A 19,033-nucleotide genomic window follows, 5' to 3' on the forward strand; every position below is an offset into this window, starting at 1 on the left:
CCCTCCGTAGCAAATTAAACCTGCACAGCACTTGCATCTCCTCGTCCCGGGACTCTCCTCCCTGATTTAAGAAGAATCTAGATCCCTCTCATTTTCAAGGTTCGATCTTAAAGGCCACCTACAGAGGTGGGAATTCCTTCACCACCTGACCTAACTCGCTACCAGGTTACTGTGTTCTGTTTTCGTTGTAGGATTTTGCACGTTCCAAGCTTCTTGTTCTTCTTTTTCCAGAATGAAAGCTGCATGAGAGCGGCTTAGCTTTGTTCACTGCCATATCTGCAGCTCTCAGGAGAGTTCACGGTGATGGCCAAAGTTTCGTGAACAAGAGAAGTTTGCACAAGAACTGTCTTGGTCTGCTCGGGCTGCTGTAACAGACCACCACAGACACCATGTGGTGTGGTGATGGCCGCTTAAAGCACAGATGTTTATTTCTCACAGTTCTGAGGCTGGAAGTCCAACATTAAGGTGCTGGCAGATCCAGTGTCTGGTGAGGGCCTCCTCCTGGCTTGTTAACAGCTGTCTGTCCGCTGTGTCCTCACCTGGCATTTCCTGGGTGTGTGCACGTGAAGAGAGAGACCTTTCTCTCTTCTTCTCCTTAAAAAGGCACTAATTCCATCATGAAAGCCCCATCCTCAGGACCTCTTCTCACGCTAATCACCTCCCAAAGGTCCCACCTCCAAATACACACGTTGGCGGTTAAGGCGTCAACATATGAATTTGGGGGACACAAGCATTTAGCCCCAAATGAGAACCTTCCTCTTCCTGGACCTGTTCCTAAAATGAGGCCACTGGCTGATCACTGATGTTCCTCCTGCTCTGATGTTTTGACACTTCGACAGACCAAACTTTTACACTGCCAAGCACCATGCAAGGCGATAGGGTTAAAATGATAAAAGATGCACACCCTGGCACGTGTGGTACCCGACGCTTATCTGTCTAGCGCCGAGTAAGAAGACTGGCATCAGAGAATAAAAAATAGGAAAAGCAGTATTTTCTTATATAATTCTCATATTAGATACCTAACAACCTATTTGTGTCATTACCCTGACATCGCTCTGTGATGAAGAGCTATAAAGTCACACTAAGTGGAGAGGAGCAGTATTCCACACAGAACGGATTCCTTCGACTGGAAGGCATCCCTTTGTAATACCTGAGGTCCTGCTTACCTGTTCAGAAGGTAGACGAGGGGCAGCGGATCTTGAGAAGGAAGCAGGCGGCTTCCGGGGCTGGGCTGTTGACTGCGGGGCACAGGAAGTAGGGAAGGGACTCTGGTTGGATGGCTGGGTACAGTTTCAGGGAGGAGGGACTCCTGCTGGGATTGGAACTACCCAGGTGAGGACAGAGGAGCTAGAGCTGGCTGGGCCAGGAGGGTGAGGAGGACGGGGCCGGGGGTGGGGGGGTCTTGAATACCAGGAGATGCTGACCGAGACTTTCTGAGGTCACTTATTCCAATGGTTCTCAAAATTATACCTCTAAGAACACCGGGCTTTTGAGCATTTGGATTATATGGAAAAAAAAAAATTCCAACCTTATCTCCAAAGTAAAAAAATATATAGTAAATCCACGAATATTCTTTCCGTTTCAAATATTCTTACTCAGTGACCACCTGCTCCTGATTCTCTCCACTAGAATCTGGGTCAAGGATAGAAGCTGGTCCGGCACAAAGTTAGATGAATTGTCTTACATTTAATCAATCCACATTACAAAGTGTTCACGCTACATACAACCTCATAACATCCAGGTCTGCGGGCACCTGTAAAACAGGGGGACCTCCAACCTCTATGCTTCTACAGGTGGGCAACCCGAGGGCCTGTCCACAGCGCTCGCCTGCCCAGCCTCCTGCCACATCCCAGGCTGGGGACCGCTGACCGGCAGGCTTCTGAGTCCTGAGCACAGACCTGGGCCCTCCTCAGGCCTTCCCGTGAACCGCACTCGAGGCTGCTGGGGCCGGGGGCGCTGGCCGAGGCGTAGTCACGTGTGGGCCGGCACCACAGGAGACAGCTGGTCCAGGGGCTCAGAGACCAGGCTCGGGCGAGTAGGTCCCATTCCCTGTGGCCGGAAGGACACGGAGCTGAGGTGACAGAATGGGAAGCAGCCCAGGGCAGGCAGGATGTGACACTAGTTGCTGGGAGGGACAGAACGGAGACAGAGGCTGAAGACCATCGGGCAGCTGAGAAAGCCGGAGACACGGGTACGGCGGGGCACGTGGAGGAAGCTGTACCCACGCACGTCCTCTCCGGCAGGCAGTTCCCGTGTGGGGGGCTCATCCTCTGCCCGTCCTTCCCCACTGGACCTGGGTGTGGCGGAGCAGAACACACAGGGGTGGTACACGAAGGTGAACACAAGCAGGAACATCGTCGCGGCAGGCGTGGGGCTCAGGGGGCGGGAGGAGATGGGAGCTGCAGGACCTGGGACAAGAGAAGACAGGGTCAAGGGCAAAGGGGAGGAAGGGGCAGGGTGCGGGGTGGGTGGGAGTGGAGCTGCCGGGATGAGTCTGGATGGGGGAGCTGGGTGGTCGGTGCTGGTCTCCAGAGCCGAGGCCTTGCGTCCGAGCCAGCGGCTTGGTGTCTGGAGACCCAGATCTGAAACCTGGCTCTGTGATCTGGACCAGTCATTGTGCTTCTCAAAACCCCTTTTTATAACCTGTAAAGTTAAATACTACCCAGCTTGGTTGATGCGAAGATCAAGGGACAGTGCCCACACCTGTAAAGCACCGTGCAGCTGTGTGCCCCTAATATTAAGGGGGCCTAAAAATGATTGGCTCCTGAGGTGTTAAAGGAGAGAGCCTTGGTCCCCAACCCTGGGGACTGTCGCAGGGCAGGGCAGCGCAGTCGGGGGGTGGGGGTCAGTTCTGCCTTCACAGAGGGAAGGAGGGGCGTTCCCTCTTCTTGACCTGGCCCCGGGGGCTCACCTCGTCACGCATACTCTGGGTCTGGCATCTGCTCCAGGAGCATGTCTTCCGTGTCGCCGAACTGTGAGAGAGAACGAGCTGGAGGCCAGAGTCTGGGATTCTCCTTCCCCTCCCGGCCCCTGGGCTTGGAGTGGCAGGAGGGAACTTGCATGGGGGGGACCCCAGGGGCCCCTCCTCCCACCAGCCTTCACCCTGGGACTGCCCGCCACAGAGGCTCCTGCCACCCAGGAGCTTCCGCTGGAGACCCCCGAGGGCGGTTGGTCATTCGCTTCTAACGTCTCTCCAATCTGGTCCTTTAAAAATCTGCACTTGTAAAGTCCCTCCATTTTTTTAGCTTCCGGTACAGAAATGGAGGGAGCAGATAGACCACAGAGGCCAGACATGGGGGAAGGGGAGCAGGGCCACCCACGATGACCTGACGGGTCCCCGGAGAAGCGCACACTTGCCTCGATGTGGTACACTATGCGCCAGAAACTGGAGTCTGAGCCTCGGTACCTTCGTCCGGGGTAGAGCTGCCACATGACGGGCAGCAGGTACGGACCCAGCCGGCTGGGGCACACGGGATCCCCCAGGGGCACATCTTCCTGACGCATGAGGACTTGGAGGCTACTTTCTATCTGAAGAGAAGAGAGGGGCAGGGCACACCTTCACGGCCCTGCAGGCACAAATACCCACGGTCCATCCTGCCGCCCACCCAGCCCAGCCCGCATCTAAGATGCTGGTGGTCACTGTTTCCAGAAGCTCCAATCCCTAAGCCAGGCACGCTCCTCTCAGGGACTCTGGCTGGGCCGAGATGACCAGCACTCGAATGGGTCTAGATACCCAGACAGGGCCACAAAAGGGCCACTTCGTGACAAATGCCTAGTTGCCAGGGTATGCCATGGGGCCCCGGAGCTTCTGTAACTATGGAGTCTGGTGCCTATTTCAGCTGATGGGGGATTTTCTTGGATTCTTCTTTATCATACAACCCCTTTTAAACAAGATCTCCCCGGACCCCAGAATCAGGTGACAGCCCACTTTTCACCATCTCCGCCACTGTTCCTGTTTCATCGCCTCTCGCTGGGCTACTGTGACAACTGCCCAACTTGCCGCCGTCTCGGCCCTGTGGCCCACAGCCGAGACTCAGCACCGCAGCCAGGTGTGCACCTAAAAGTCACGTCACTCCCCTGCTGGCTGCCCTCCGACACCTTCCAATCGCAGGCAGATGAACTGAAATCTTCACCACGGCCCGAAGGCCCCCAGAGCAGCTCCCTGTCTCATCTCCTTCTGTTCCATCCTGGACCCTCCACCCATTCCAGCCACACAGGCCTCCTCGCCGTGTCTGGGACGTGCACACACCCAGAAATCTCTCACACCTGCTGTCCTCTGCCTGGAACATTCTCCCCTAAATCCATGAAGGGCTCACACCCTTTTTTTAAGGCAGGTCTCTGCTCAAATGTATGTCTATAAAGACAAATGTCAGCAAAATCCAACTCTGCGATATACATAAGAGGCATGCCCCAAACAGATGTCCAGGAAGGTTTCAAAGAAAATGATGGGCAAAGTGTGGCAGGCACATGCAAATTAAAACTCTGGAGGGGAGGGCTTCCCTGGTGGCGCAGTGGTTAAGAATCCGCCTGCCAACTCAGGGGACACGGGTTCGAGCCCTGGTCCGGGAAGATCCCACATGCCATGGAGCAACTAAGCCTGTGCACCACAACTACTGAGCCTGCATTCTACAGCCTGGGAACCACAACTACTGAAGCCCACGAGCCTAGAGCCCATGCTCTGCAACAAGAGAAGCCACCACAATGAGAAGCCCGTGCACCGCAACGAAGAGTAGCTCCCACTCGCCACAACTAGAGAAAGCCTGAGCACAGCAACGAAGACCCAACACAGCCAAAAAAATAAATTAAAAACAAACAAACAAACAAAACTCTGGAGGGGACTTGCCTGAAGACCCCACCCCACTCATTCTTGCCTGCCCTCCCACTGTAGTTATCCTACAGAACTTACCACCGGCCTCAATTAGTTTGCTGTCCTTCTCCCCCAGCAGAATGTCAGCTTCACAAGCAGTGAGATTTAATCACATTCACTGCAAAATCCCACAGCCTAGAATCCTGCTTGGCATAAAAATTGGACTCTTATCTTTGTTCAATGATTATTTTTCCAAAGTGGAAATAGCTTTTCAAAATTTTTGTCTATGAAATAAATTAGAACTCACTGTTAAAAAATAATTCAGATCATCCTGCAAGGTGTAAGTGTGGAAATCACCATTCTTGCTGTGTTAGTATATAGCCTTCCATATCCTTTAACCATTTTACGTTTGTTTATTCATCTCTCTCGTTGACTTATGTAAATCTTTACATATTAAGAATACTGGTCCTTTAAATTATGTGGGAAAAATCCTGCCCCATGGTTTGCTGAAGTGTTATGTTTTGTCCAGAATTTATAATGATTAGGTGAAAAACTCTGCTTCGCAGTTTCAGCATCATGTTGAAGAAGATACGTCCCAACCAGAGATTAAAAAAAGGTATTCACTTAAATTTTCCTCAAATACTTGACTTACAGTGAATATTTGACTTGATTTTTAAAAGTATATATGTGTATATAAATATGTATTTCAAAATCTTAAAAGCCAATAAAGATGCAAAGTTTAGATGGTTGTTATGAGTCTGGAATCCCAACCCCATTACCTACAAGCAGCACTACTTTGAACAGATTTACATTTTTATGCCTCTGTTTCTTCATCTATAAAATGGGAACACAGTCACTCTCAGTAACTTTTTGCTGTCCTGCTATTACATTACATAAATGTTCTAATACGACATTTAAATTTTTCTTTTATACGTTCTTTCTTTGGTTTATATATGGAAAGTTTCAACATTTTTCATCTAAGTTTGTTTGAGGAAACCCATGCTCCGATGGAAAGTGCTGTAAGAGAGTTGTATTTCTTAAAAAAAAAAAAATTAACTAAAGATCCATCTTAAGACATTACACATAAAACAAAGTCAATGTCTATTCAATACTGGCTTTTATACTACTATATGCCTTGTGAAGTTTGTTTCTTCCAAAGCATAGAGGAGGTATGAAATATTCCAAACTCTATAGCAGTGGTTCCCAAACTTGGTTGATCATAATCTGTTGAGGGTTCTTTCAAAATACAGATTTCTGGGGCTCATCTATGGAGATTTTGATAATTGGCCACGTGTGTGAATCACTTACTTTGGAGATTATTCCCATTTTATGGATTAGAACCCTGAGGCCCAGAGAAGTCTTATTTAACTCAAGATCATCTTCATACACTCCAGACACACTGGGTCCCCATCCTTTGGCCAACGTGCCTTTCTCTGTGTTTCTCCCACCCTCCTTCCCGGCCCGGAGAATCGCTCATCCTTGCGCTCAGTGCAAAGTGGTTTCATCTGTGAGTCCCCGGCCGCCCTGGGTGGACCTGCCCTTCTGAGCCTCCCCGCCGCCCTCGCCCTGCGGCATGTGAGGGGCTCCTCCAGGGCCTGCACGGCCTGGGGCGACCCGGCTCCAGAGCCCGGGCCACGGATGGGACGCCCATGCTGCCCCGCGCGCCCGACCCCAAAGCGGCTGTACCTCGATGGTTACGGGCAGCCAGGTGCGCTGGTTCTCGTCCACATACACGGCCTTTTCCCAGATCCACAGGTGGTCCGGGTGCAAGGCCGTGTGCGCCCTGAAGAAAGGGAGCTCTCCCATGGTGCCGCGAGCGGTCTAGGAAGCAATGATTGGAGCCTCTCCGGGCTTCTCGCTGGTCCACGGGCTACGTAACCTCGATGCTTTATAATGGGACGGTGCGCGGGCGCCCCCAAGCGGCGGGGCGGGGCGGGGCGGGGCGCAGCGGGAGGAGGGCGGGGCGGGGCGGGGCAGGGCGGGGCGGGGCGGGGCGGGGCGGGGCGGAGGGCCGTGCCGAAGCGACAGGGCACAACAGGATCTGACCCTGCACCGAGGCCTGCCTTGTGCCCTGAGACCCTGGCAGCGTCTAGGAGGGCAGATCCAGCCCCACAGACCCAGGACTTCCTCCATACCCACAGCCAGCCAGCCTCGCCCTCCATCCCCTACTCCCCACTGCTGGGGAGGCACTCGGGTCTGTGGCTTTGGCCTTTTCTTCTGTCAGGAGGCACCTGCGTCCTCCGCTCCCCTCGACACCCGTGCCCCGCTGTCCGAGACAGCCACTATGTGTGGCTGCTCGAGACTGGGACTCGGAGCCTCTGCTTGGAGCTCACAGTCGACATTTGGCCACCCAGAGCCAGGGCCCCTGCACATCTGGGATCAGAAGAGATGGTGCAAGCCTGAACGAAGCCTGGCCTCTCCCAGGTTCACGGCACCACTGCCAGCCTGTGGATCTGGGCACCAAAGTCAGTTTCCTTGGTAAATTGCAGCTCTTGAAGCCCCCCCTTCCCTCTCCCCAACACGTTTTCCACTCATTGATGATGCTGTGGTCATCTAATAGCTATTCTGAAACATGGTCGTGAAGAAACATGGGTTTTTCCCTTTATAGTCTTTGAATTCATTAGTGAAAACATCGTTCAAAATGAATGCTTAAAAAGAAACCCCTCCCTCCACCCCAAGATCAATGGATTTGAAAAGTCCCTAGGGGGCTTCCCTGGTGGCGCAGTGGTTGAGAATCTGCCTGCCAATGCAGGGCACATGGGTTCGAGCCCTGGTCTGGGAGGATCCCACATGCCGCGGAGCAACTAGGCCCGTGAGCCACAACTACTGAGCCTGCGCGACTGGAGCCTGTGCTCCGCAACAAGAGAGGCCGCGATAGTGAGAGGCCCGAGCACTGCGATGAAGAGTGGCCCCCGCTTGCCACAACTAGAGAAAGCCCTAGCGCAGAAACGAAGACCCAACACAGCCAAAAATAAATAAATAAATAAAGTCCCTGGGCTCTAGAATCAAACATTTCTCTGTAAATTACATCAAACAAGGAAAACAATTTCACTTCATTTTGCTGTACCACATGCCCATTAAGGCAATTAAGAAAATAAAATACGAAAAACATGTAAAATGAGCTCCAGCCTCGTTGCTCAAACGATACCAGTGGTAGTAGCAGTTTGGTGCCTCACCTTCCAGCTCTTCCTTGTCTCTCTGACTAGGCACTAAGAAAATAATTTATGATCTTTTGAAATGTCTCACAAGTGAAAATGAGCTTAACACCTGATCCCTCTGTCAGCAAAGGTATGTATCTGCTTCTCTGCCTAACCAGACAGCCTAATTCCCAGGAAGGTGCTGAGGTGGCCTAAGGTAATGGAGATATAATTATATTTACCATGAACACAAAATAGAAGACAAAAGCCAAGTAAAGTTGGGAGTGGAGGCAGGTGACATGAGCCCAGCAAACCTCTTTACCACTGCAGCCCGTAATGGTGCTACTATTTAATATTCAGACTTGTGGCTTTCAGGCGGCTTTCCCTGTGAATGGTTCTTAATTCTGGACCCAGATAGCCACTGGGAGCAAGATAATATGGTCATATACTCTGTTGAGGAAGTCTCAGCCCGGTCCTGAGCTTTGAGGTCAAAAACGAGAGCAAGTCCAGCTTAAACAGTGCTGCTGGGATGACCTCTTGTGGCAAGGGAAGGGGGCACCCAGGAGCCATTGTGGCCACTGACTCAGCCACATGGATGGCTCCAGGACCCACAATGCCACTGGGTCTGCTGATTTCATTAGCACTCGTTCTGCTTTTCTAAGAGGCCACAAATAATGGACCAAGGATCAAACTCATTTGGCTGGATACGCTTCTGAATGTTCTGGGAATATGATTCCCCCTCTCCTCCCACCCCCATTTTGAAAGAATAATATACTTCTTCAGTTCCACACGAGGGCTTCTTAACATTGAATGGGAGTATACATCATTCTTGTGTAGGATTTAGAAAATCATTTGAGAAGCGGGTCCAAAAAATGATGAGTGAAATAAGCATGACTGTGGAGTTCATCGAGCAGCTTCTGTTGGAGACCTGAGCCTTCTTTATGGAAATTCCATGAGAGGGAAAACATACCTCCTGTGGGGTCTCAGAGACAGGGGAGCCCCTTCAGCATGTTATCTGCTGCATCTTAGGGCTCACGGCCAGCCAGCCTAGCTTTAGAGTTCTGTGCTCCTTTCCAACTCTGGCCTTTGTTGGTCTGCAAGCTCCCTGAGGATAATCAAGCTGAAATTTCATATAGAAAGTAACTTTCAGGCTTCCCTGGTGGCGCAGCGGTTGAGAATCTGCCTGCCAATGCAGGGGACACAGGTTCAAGCCCTGGTCTGGGAAGATCCCACATGCCGCGGAGCATCTGGGCCCGTGAGCCACAATTACTGAGCCTGCGCGTCTGGAGCCTGTGTGCTCTGCAACAAGAGAGGCCGCGATAGTGAGAGGCCTGCGCACCGCGATGAAGAGTGGCCCCCGCTTGCCGCAACTAGAGAAAGCCCTCGCACAGAAACGAAGACCCAACACAGCCAAAAATAAATAAATAAATTTAAAAAAAAAAAAAGAAAAAAAAAAGACTTCATTAAAAAAAAAAAGAAAGTAACTTTCATATAGAAAGTAACACAAAGCAATTATGTTGACTCATTTTTTAAATAGCATCCTTAACTGACACATGTCCTGACTTGGAGCCCGTTTTGACTTTGCCTCTGTCACGTATGAACTTAGCAAATCCTTTGCTGTCTTGGCCCCATCTCCACACTTCTGTAATGGATGAGCCAAGCTAGATGGATGCTCTGGGCCCTACAGTGAGTGGCTCCAAACCACTAAGCTAATGGATTACAACCCTGGCTGTTTATTAGAATCACCTGGGAAGCTTTCATAAAATACCTGTGCCTGGACTCCACCCCAGAGCAATGAGACCAGGATCTCTGAGACGGAGGCTTTGGGTTTTATTTTTTAAAGGATTCCTCAGGTGAGTCTAAAGGGCAGCCAGGGTTGAGAACCACTTCTCTAAGATCTGACTTACTGTTTTTGAGGTATGACCAAGACTTATAAAACTAAATAACCGTGAAAATGTTAAAGCCATTCTTTCTACTGTCAGTTCTCATTCTGAGCCTCACCCCAAGCCTGCTCTCCCTTTCCTAGGCTCTGCTTTTAATTTGCTGCTTCCAGTCTTTTGTGTACAGGGAACCATAACACCAAGATTATTAGGATTGTGAGGGTCTGAGATGTCGCCATTGTGTGAAATATACAAGCTGCCTCCATGCTAATTGCCTGGAGTGTTTTGTTGTAGTTCTTGTTAATTCCTACACCTGGGCCATATTTTAGATCATTAAGGCTGATGACTAAGTGAGCTCAGGGTAAAAGGGATTTTATAGCTTTAACCCATAGGGATGAAATTTTGTCTCTAGGTTAATGGAGAATCTGAGACAAGGATATACTAAGTAAAACTCAGGGACTGATCATAGCTTTAATCCTTGCATGGCTACTGTCTCTCTCTAAACTTTAACAGAGTTTTCTTTAAGTTTTAAGCACTTCCCAGACTCTAAGGTGTATATGGCGACCTTGGTAAAATGCAGATTCTAATTGGAGAGAGTTGGGTTGAGATCCTGAATTTCTAACAAGCTCCAAGGTGAGGCTGACACAGATAGTCTATGAGCCACCTCCAAGTAACAAGGTCCTATGCTAACCCAATACACACACAACACAACTGCAAAAGCAAACACCCGTAACCCCTACTCAAAACACACAAAATGGTTGACCCTGACAAACTGGGGGAGTGCGCAGCATGTAGTATCAAGAGAATTGTAACGGACACTTTGAGCTAGAAATGGGGCTCCCATTTGCCCGGAGACAGGTTAAAACTTACCTAAATTTGTATCCGAAGCCCTTTTCCAGCATGGGATTACTCCACACGTTGGGTATTGTACCCACCCTGTCGCTGGGGCTGCCCATCAGCATGGTTCTTTTCGCTCCACCCTCAGTTCTTCTTTAATTTAGTTTGATTGCATTAATTTGACCTCAGAAAAATATTTTGCATTTCTCTTTATTCCTCCTAGAAAAGTGGCTCTTCATCTTCATGCTTCTAACATATATAAACTGAGATAAATATATTAACTGTATAGTGCTTTTAGTTTTCATACTGAAAATGTCCTCTGTCCCATTTGCACAATATCTCTTGACCTAGCTTTTCAATTTTAGGATATTTTAAATGGAATTCTCATCAATTAACAGCATGGGAGACTTATTTTTACATGAGGTATATAAATATAGTATGTATATACTAATATGTCTATTTTGTGTGCTAGGTCAGAATCTAGTTGTATCTTAATTTTTCCAAACTTTTAGTCAATCTCCCAAAGACTGCTGAATAATTTATCCTTCCACACAAGATTTCTGACAGCAGAAATTTTTAAAATAGAATTATTTTATTGTTTTGGGCACACCACACAGCGTGTGGGATCTTAGTTCCCCGACCAGGGATCGAACCTACGCCCCCTCCATTGGAAGCACAGAGTCCTAACCACTGGACTTCCAGGGAAGTCCCTGACAGCGCCCCTATTAAATATGAAGTTCCCATGTACAAATGAGTCTGTTTCTGGACTCTGTTCTGTCCCATTTGACTGTTACTAAGGTAAAACCACACAAAAAATTATTACAAATTTGAATTTGAAATACTTGATGGGATAGGTCTTCCCTCTTTGTTCTTTTTTCAAAATTGTACTTTTGCATCTTTGTATTTTTTCTTTTTTTTTAACATCTTTATTGGAGTATAATTGCTTTACAATGGTGTGTTAGTTTCTGCTTTATAACAAAGGGAATCAGCTATACATATACTTATATCCCCATATCTCCTCCCTCTTGCATCTCCCTCCCACCCTCCCTGTCCCACCCTTCTAGGTGGTCACAAAGCACGGAGCTGATCTCCCTGTCTGTATTTTTTCTGAATACTTTTGGGATTTTTACTGGCAGTTCATTGAATTTGTACAGTTAAGGAAAACCTCATATTCTTTTTTTTTTTTAACATCTTTATTGGAGTATAATTGCCTTACAATGGTGTGTTAGTTTCTGCTTTATAACAAAGTGAATCAGTTATACATATACATATGTTCCCATATCTCTTCCCTCTTGCGTCTCCCTCCCTCCCACCCTCCCTATCCCACCCCTCTAGGTGGTCACGAAGCACGGAGCTGATCTCCCTGTGCTATGCGGCTGCTTCCCACTAGCTATCTATTTTACATTTGGTAGTGTATGTATGTCCATGCCACTCTCTCACTTTGTCCCAGTTTACCCTTCCCCCTCCCCGTGTCCTCAAGTCCATTCTCTAGTAGGTCTGTGTCTTTATTCCCGTCTTGCCACTAGGTTCTTCATGACTTTTTTTTTTTTTCCTTAGATTCCATATATATGTGTTAGCATACTGTATTTGTTTTTCTCTTTCTGACTTACTTCACTCTGTATGACAGACTCTAACTCCATCCACCTCACTACAAATACCTCCATTTCATTTCTTTTTATGGCTGAGTAATATTCCATTGTATATATGTGCCACATCTTCTTTATCCATTCATCCGATGATGGACACTTAGGTTGCTTCCATGTCCTGGCTATTGTAAATAGAGCTGCAATGAACATTTTGGTACATGACTCTTTTTGAATTATGGTTTTCTCAGGGTATATGCCCAGTAGTGGGATTGCTGTGTCGTATGGTAGTTCGATTTTTAGTTTTTCAAGGAACCTCCATACTGTTCTCCATAGTGGCTGTATCAATTTACATTCCCACCAACAGTGCAAGAGTGTTCCCTTTTCTCCACACCCTCTCCAGCATTTATTGTTTCTAGATTTTTTGATGATGGCCATTCTGACTGGTGTGAGATGATATCTCATTGTAGTTTTGATTTGCATTTCTCTAATGATTAATGATGTTGAGCATTCTTTCATGTGTCTGTTGGCAGTCTGTATATCTTCTTTGGAGAAATGTCTGTTTAGGTCTTCTGCCCATTTTTGGATTGGGTTGTTTGTTTTTTTGTTATTGAGCTGCATGAGCTGCTTGTAAATCTTGGAGATTAATCCTTTGTCAGTTGCTTCCTTTGCAAATATTTTCTCCCATTCTGAGGGTTATCTTTTGGTCTTGTTTATGGTTTCCTTTGCTGTGCAAAAGCTTTTAAGTTTCATTAGGTCCCATTTGTTTATTTGTGTTTTTATTTCCATTTCTCTAGGAGTTGGGTCAAAAAGGATCTTGCTGTGATTTATGTCATAGAGTGTTCTGCCTATGTTTTCCTCTAAGAGTTTGATAGTGTCTGGCCTTACATTTAGGTCTTTAATCCATTTTGAGTTTATTTTTGTGTATGGTGTTAGGGAGTGTTCTAATTTCATACTTTTACATGTACCTGTCCAGTTTTCCCAGCACCACTTATTGAAGAGGCTGTCTTTTCAAGGAAAACCTCATATTCTTTAATAACATTTTGAAATATCTCCTTTAAAAGTGTTACATATTTTGTTTTGCTTACTTCTAGATATTTTGTAGTTTTGTTGCTTTTGTGAATGGTATATATTTTTTTAATTTGCCATCATTTTATTTAGAATTGTTGCATCCATCTCTGTCACTGCATGCCAATGGAAACATATTTTCCCTGTGTTTGTATCAGTGAGAAGATAACTATGCCTTAGAAGTTGGAAAGGATACACTTAAATTGTTTCTTTATTGACCTATAACATACATGCAGAAAATTGCATGAGGGAATGCATGAATGGTAGTTTTTTTAGAGATTTTAAGCTTTTTTAAAAATTAAAGTATAGTTGATTTATAGTTAATTTATTGTGTTAGTTTCAGGTGTACAGCAAAGTGATTTGGTTAATATATATATATATAAAAAATATATATATATACACACACCAAATATATATATATTCTTCTTTAAAAATTCTGTTACAAGATATTGAATATAGTTCCCTGTGCTATATAGTAAATTCTTGTTGTTGAATGGTATTTTTTATGCTCCTTTCTGGTGTAAAATTTTGGTGTTGACTTTGCACCCAGCATCCTTGCTAAGCTCTTTTATTAGTTTTGATGGTTGGTTTATCTGCAAATAATAGTTTTTTTTCCCTCTTCCTTTCCAATCCTTATACTTCCTAATGTCTGTCTATCTGTCTCCCTCTCCCTCTCCCTCTGTCCCTTATTCTCCCTCTGTCCCTTTCTCTCTGTCTCTAGGTCTCTCTGTCTCCTTGACTTTTGGTGTTTGTTAAAATATGTTAAATAACAGGAGTGGTTGATGGTAGGTGTTCCTGTCTTTAATAAGAATTCTAAAGTTTAACCAGTAAGCGTGATCTTAGCTGAAAGTTTTGATAGATATGCTTTATCAGTTAAAGAATGTCCTACCATTCCTAGTTCTTCAGCTTTTTTTTTTAAACATATACGTGGAATTTTATTGGATGCCTATTTTGCATCTATTGAAATGATCTACATTTGTGGTGTAGCGGTTACTGTAATGCCGTAGGTTAGCTACCAGCCCGCATTTCCCTTCTTCTTCATGCTGCAGAACCCTCATTTTGCGGGGTCTCTACCTCTAAGCTCTTCATGTAACTGGGAGTAATGATGACCCAGCTCATCGGTAAATCCTGATTTCTCTAAGGTAGTTCTTGGTTTGGGGTGACCACATGCCTTAGTTCTGGCCCATGAGACCTAAGTTGTTTTTTATTTAGATCTAGAAAGTTCTCAGCTATTACTTCTTCACTTATTGTTTGTCTCACATTCTTTTTATTTTCTTCTTTTGGAAGCATTATTAAATAGGTGTTTATATTTCTGCATTCATCCTCCATGTCTTAGCTCATTTTTATTCTTTCCTTCTCTTTTAGCTAATACATCCCAGGAGACTTCCTAAGACTGATTTTTCAGTTCAGTAATTTACTCTTTACTGGTATCCATTATGCAGTTTAGCCTATCTACTGAGTTTTTCATTTCAGGAGTTTTATTTTTATTTCCACAATTTTTCTTTTTTTTTTTTTTTTTGGTGGGGGATAGGCAAGTGAAGAATACAACTTAAAAACTATTACAAGAAAAACATAAGACTACTTCTATGACCTTGGGAAGAAATGTATTTTTTTTCATGAAGAAACAAGACCCACAAACAAAAATGGAAAAGAATGATAAATTGAAAAAATTGTTTAGCAAAACACAAAAAGTGGCTTAAAAGATAAGCAGCATCCTCCCTTTCTTCACCTCTCCCTGTCTCTTTGTCTCTCTCCTCAAACTCCAGATACTTTACAAAGATATTTTAAAACTGACTCAGGGTTTATGAAGAGTAATGGTGGAGGGAAAAAAGAAATTCAATCAAAGGAGAAAGCAGTGCAAGCCTGCTTACAAGGAAGTACATCCAAATGAGGTGTGAGTCACAAGATGGGAGCTCCATGCACAGAAATGGTCACACTTAGTGGGAGGAGGGAATGGAAGTGGCAACAAAAGGATTAACTAGAATTTTACAGCAGGGCGTTTGGTCCAGCTGTCGTGAAGATCTCACTGCCACCTCCACACCCACCACCCTGGTTAAGGGAAAAATTACATCTGTTCTCTGGAGGAATGGTACTCAGGATAGGAGTTGGGGCAGTGCCCTGGAGGGGGGCAGGAAGTCCATAAATAAGCAGAAGACCCCCACCCCTGCCCACTGGAGACCCAGTCAAACTCCTTAGCCCTGGAGAAGAAGAGAAACAAGCCCAATAGAAGTTCTGCCCATCCCCCAGATAGATTTCCAAAGCCAGGACGGCTGAAACTCTTACAGGGGAGCACAACTTCTGAGATGAACTCACAGAAAGGAATCACAGGAGGGTGCAAGAACACACACACCGTGAAAGAGAGGCAAAAAACAGAAGAACTTACACCTAAGAGAACAGAGCAACCCAAACAGCCAGAAGCAGTATTTAAAACAAGCATAATTGATATGCCTACAGAAAGTAAGGTTGTGTTTTATGGCAATGACACAAGTATAAGTGGTTATTTTTTTTTTTAAATCATATTCTGGAGATGCAGTACTGTAGAGGTACAAGCACAGGCTCTGGAATTGGTTGCCTGGATCTACATTCCATCAGTCACTTACTGGGTCTGTAACCCAAGTCCCTTACCTTCTCTGTGCTTTGAGTTTGTTGTTTGGAAGATGGGAATAATAAAATTACATCTACTTCATGGGGTTTTTATGAAGATTAAATAGTTAATATTTGTAAAGTGTTTAGAGTAGCTCCTAACATATAGTAAGTACTCAATTAATGTTTGTTCTTATTATCTTGGAAACAAAATATGCAACTGTTGAAATTAAAGACTCACTAGGTACCTGGAATAGCAGAATAGATAAGATCGAAGCCTGGAAGATTGGCTTCCTAAATGTATCACAGACTGAAAGTTGGGAAGTGTGAAATTAAGAGACCTGGAGGATAAATGCACAAATTCCAATATCTATTTAATAAGAATTCCGGAAGCAGAGAAAAGAGAATAAAAGGGAGGCAGTATTTGATAAATAATTGAGAAATTTCCAGAACTAAAGACAATTGATGTCATCAGAATAGAATAAATAAGGGAAAAGATATCTAAATACATTGTAAAAAAATTATCAAGGATAAATTTTTTTTAAATCCTTGTCAACAAGCCAAAAGGATTGATCAATCAGTAAATAGGTAGATAAATAGATAGATAGCTCTTATTGGTTCTATTTCTTTGGAGAACCCTGACTGATACAGATGCAATATTGGAGGGTGGAGGCGGGACACAGGGCTTCAACACTTACGTGCACCTGGGCAGGAGGCATGCTGGGATCTGGAAACAGACCTGCAAGGATGGAAGGAAGCGGAGATCAGGCCAGATGTCTCCAGTGGGTGGGGCATCTGGTGGTGCCACGAATCAGTGAATAAATTCTAGTCCTATGTAAATTACTCAGCAATGAAATAGAGCTGGGGAAGATTAGCTAAGATTACACTATATTTATAAACATGGATTTTAAGCACATTATTATTAAAGAATAAAACTGCAGAGAGGGCTTCCTGGAAGGTTCATTAACTTTGGCAAAGTGGAACAAAAATAGCAACACTGTTTATTCACATTGCTGGGAAATGAGTCAGAGATTGCAATCTGAAATTCAAAGCTAGGCACCAGGATCCTGGAATTGTATGTACAATTTTATTTGTGTGGAAATATACGACTTTTTTCTAGGAAGAGGGTCCAAGACTCTAAAAATTAAGAATTATCCATCATGTGATTTGTGATTCTTGATAACTGAAGTTTTCCCTCTCCTTTAGGACAACTTAAATCATTTTTAGGGAAAAATATCTCTCCTCCAGAGTATGACATCTGTCCTGGAGTTCATAAAGACAGTAGACTAAATATAAATAAGCTTTCTCTTATTGACTTATCAGGTAAAGTGATTAACCATATTATGCTTTGGAAATATTCATAAGAAGTTTTAACACCCAGGCCATCTCCCTAATAGCTTGTACGCCCCCTACTCCTGTGCCTTTTTAGTTCTATTTACTTCCGAAGGCATTTAGTTCCTTTCTCTCCTCTTCCTGTTCACCACGCCTTAATGAGGGCCTGTGTATCTTCCTTCTTCTAATCTGTTGTCTAAATTTACATGACCTTATCAGGATGAGGGGCTAAGGATGGCAAAGGCTGCATAAGGGCCATTTTTCTTAAAGCTTTGTGTCCTCACTATGATCTTGTTCATTTCCTGGTTTGTATCTGTGCCAAAAATCTGACCACTGGATTCATCTGGGCATTGCTACATTTTGTTAAAACTAAACAAACCAGTTGTGGCAGTAACCTTGGGAGACTGGAATATATTTCTGGAACATTTGCCGTTTTTTCCCCTCATTCTAATTTACAACTCTCTGCTGTTGGTTTGATCTCTTCCCAGGTTTCTGAGGACTGCTGGAGAAGGTCGTAGCTTTTTTCTGCTTTGATACATTCATCATGTCTGATCCCACACAGCCCACTTAGCAGTCTTGCTGATTTATTACCTTACTCACAGTGAAGATTTCCAAGTTACTCTTTTTCTAATTCCTCACGGGAATGTAAGCTCCATAAGGGGAGAGACTTGCTCTTGTTTCCTTGTATCCTGAGCACCTACGGGAACCTGACACACAGAAGACACTTAAGAAATACTGGAATGGGAAAACTACTGTCCAGAAAAGTCTTATATTGGGAAGTGACAGAAGCACATTCTCCCGTCAACTGTTGGGTCACCTGGAGCGGGGAGTGGAGCGACACAGGGAGTCACCAAACTCAACCCTAAATTCACCTTTGATAACATTGGTAAATTGGATTTCATGAAATTAAGGATTTCTCTTCATCAAAGAGAATAAAAACCCAGAGTGTTACATTTGCAACGTCTAGAACTGGCAAACTGCTCGCATCCAGAATACATGAAGAATTCTAACAAATTAACAGAAGCGTGGGCAAAAGACTTGAACAGACACTTCACAGAAGAGGAGATCCAAATGACCGACAAACATATAAAAAGGGCTGAACCGCCTTACTCACCAGGGAAATGTCAATTAGACCACAGTGAAATCCTACCCACCACAATGGCTAAAATGGAAAATACATCCCAGCCCTCCAGGGTCCTCTACCCTGATGTCATAAACATATTTAGTTATATTTGATTCAGAAATATTAAAGTTTGTTTATTTTTTTAACATTTAGGTTTCAGTATGCCTGGAAGCCATTTTGGGGGGTTACGTAAAGTAAAAGTTCACTTTTTCCACACAAAATTTCCTCATTCCATTAAGCAAATAGTGCATTTGTTACCTAGTGCCCTATGAGATACTTCTTCCATATGCCAGGTTATCATAGGATCATAGGTGTGGACATATATCTGAGCTATCATGTTCCATTTTCCTATTTATCTATTGCTGCATCAATACCATACTTTTATTTACTTTACATTTATGATAACTTTTGATATCAAAATTACCTTTCCTTTATACCTGATTTATACCTTCCTATTGCCTTCTGGGAAAAAAATTCTTTAGTTTAGCAGCCAAGGCCCATCATAATCTGGCCTTTAACCTCCACTACCCTCTCCCCCACTACCCCACACCCTATGCTTTTTGTTCCAACCATAGCAATATCTATGTAAGTGGTCAAAATGTATCATGCAGGCAAAGACATGGAATGGGAAGTAACGAATGGGCACTGAATATGTAAGGCTTATTGTTCTATGAATAAGGAAT

The 19,033-nt window shown here is 44.9% G+C and overlaps 1 protein-coding gene across 2 annotated transcripts; it reads right to left on the minus strand.

Annotated features, from left to right (window-relative positions):
- Positions 1 to 1,924: 1,924 nt before the first annotated feature.
- Positions 1,925 to 16,640, minus strand: TCL1A (TCL1 family AKT coactivator A). 2 transcript variants are annotated; one of them, XM_061182857.1, is made up of 4 exons: positions 16,594 to 16,640; positions 3,358 to 3,528; positions 2,912 to 2,972; positions 1,925 to 2,293 (listed from the first exon to the last, which is right to left on the minus strand). In XM_061182857.1, the coding sequence occupies exons 1-3, from the start codon at positions 16,612 to 16,614 to the stop codon at positions 2,916 to 2,918; spliced, it is 249 nt and encodes an 82-aa protein (XP_061038840.1). In that variant the 5' UTR covers positions 16,615 to 16,640; the 3' UTR covers positions 1,925 to 2,293; positions 2,912 to 2,915. The 2 variants fall into 2 exon arrangements, with proteins under 2 accessions (XP_061038840.1, XP_061038841.1); XM_061182858.1 differs by lacking the exon at positions 1,925 to 2,293 and adding an exon at positions 2,299 to 2,408.
- Positions 16,641 to 19,033: the final 2,393 nt, after the last annotated feature.

Source organism: Eubalaena glacialis, chromosome 2 (assembly GCF_028564815.1).
Source record: "Eubalaena glacialis isolate mEubGla1 chromosome 2, mEubGla1.1.hap2.+ XY, whole genome shotgun sequence".
NCBI lineage: Eukaryota > Metazoa > Chordata > Mammalia > Artiodactyla > Balaenidae > Eubalaena > Eubalaena glacialis.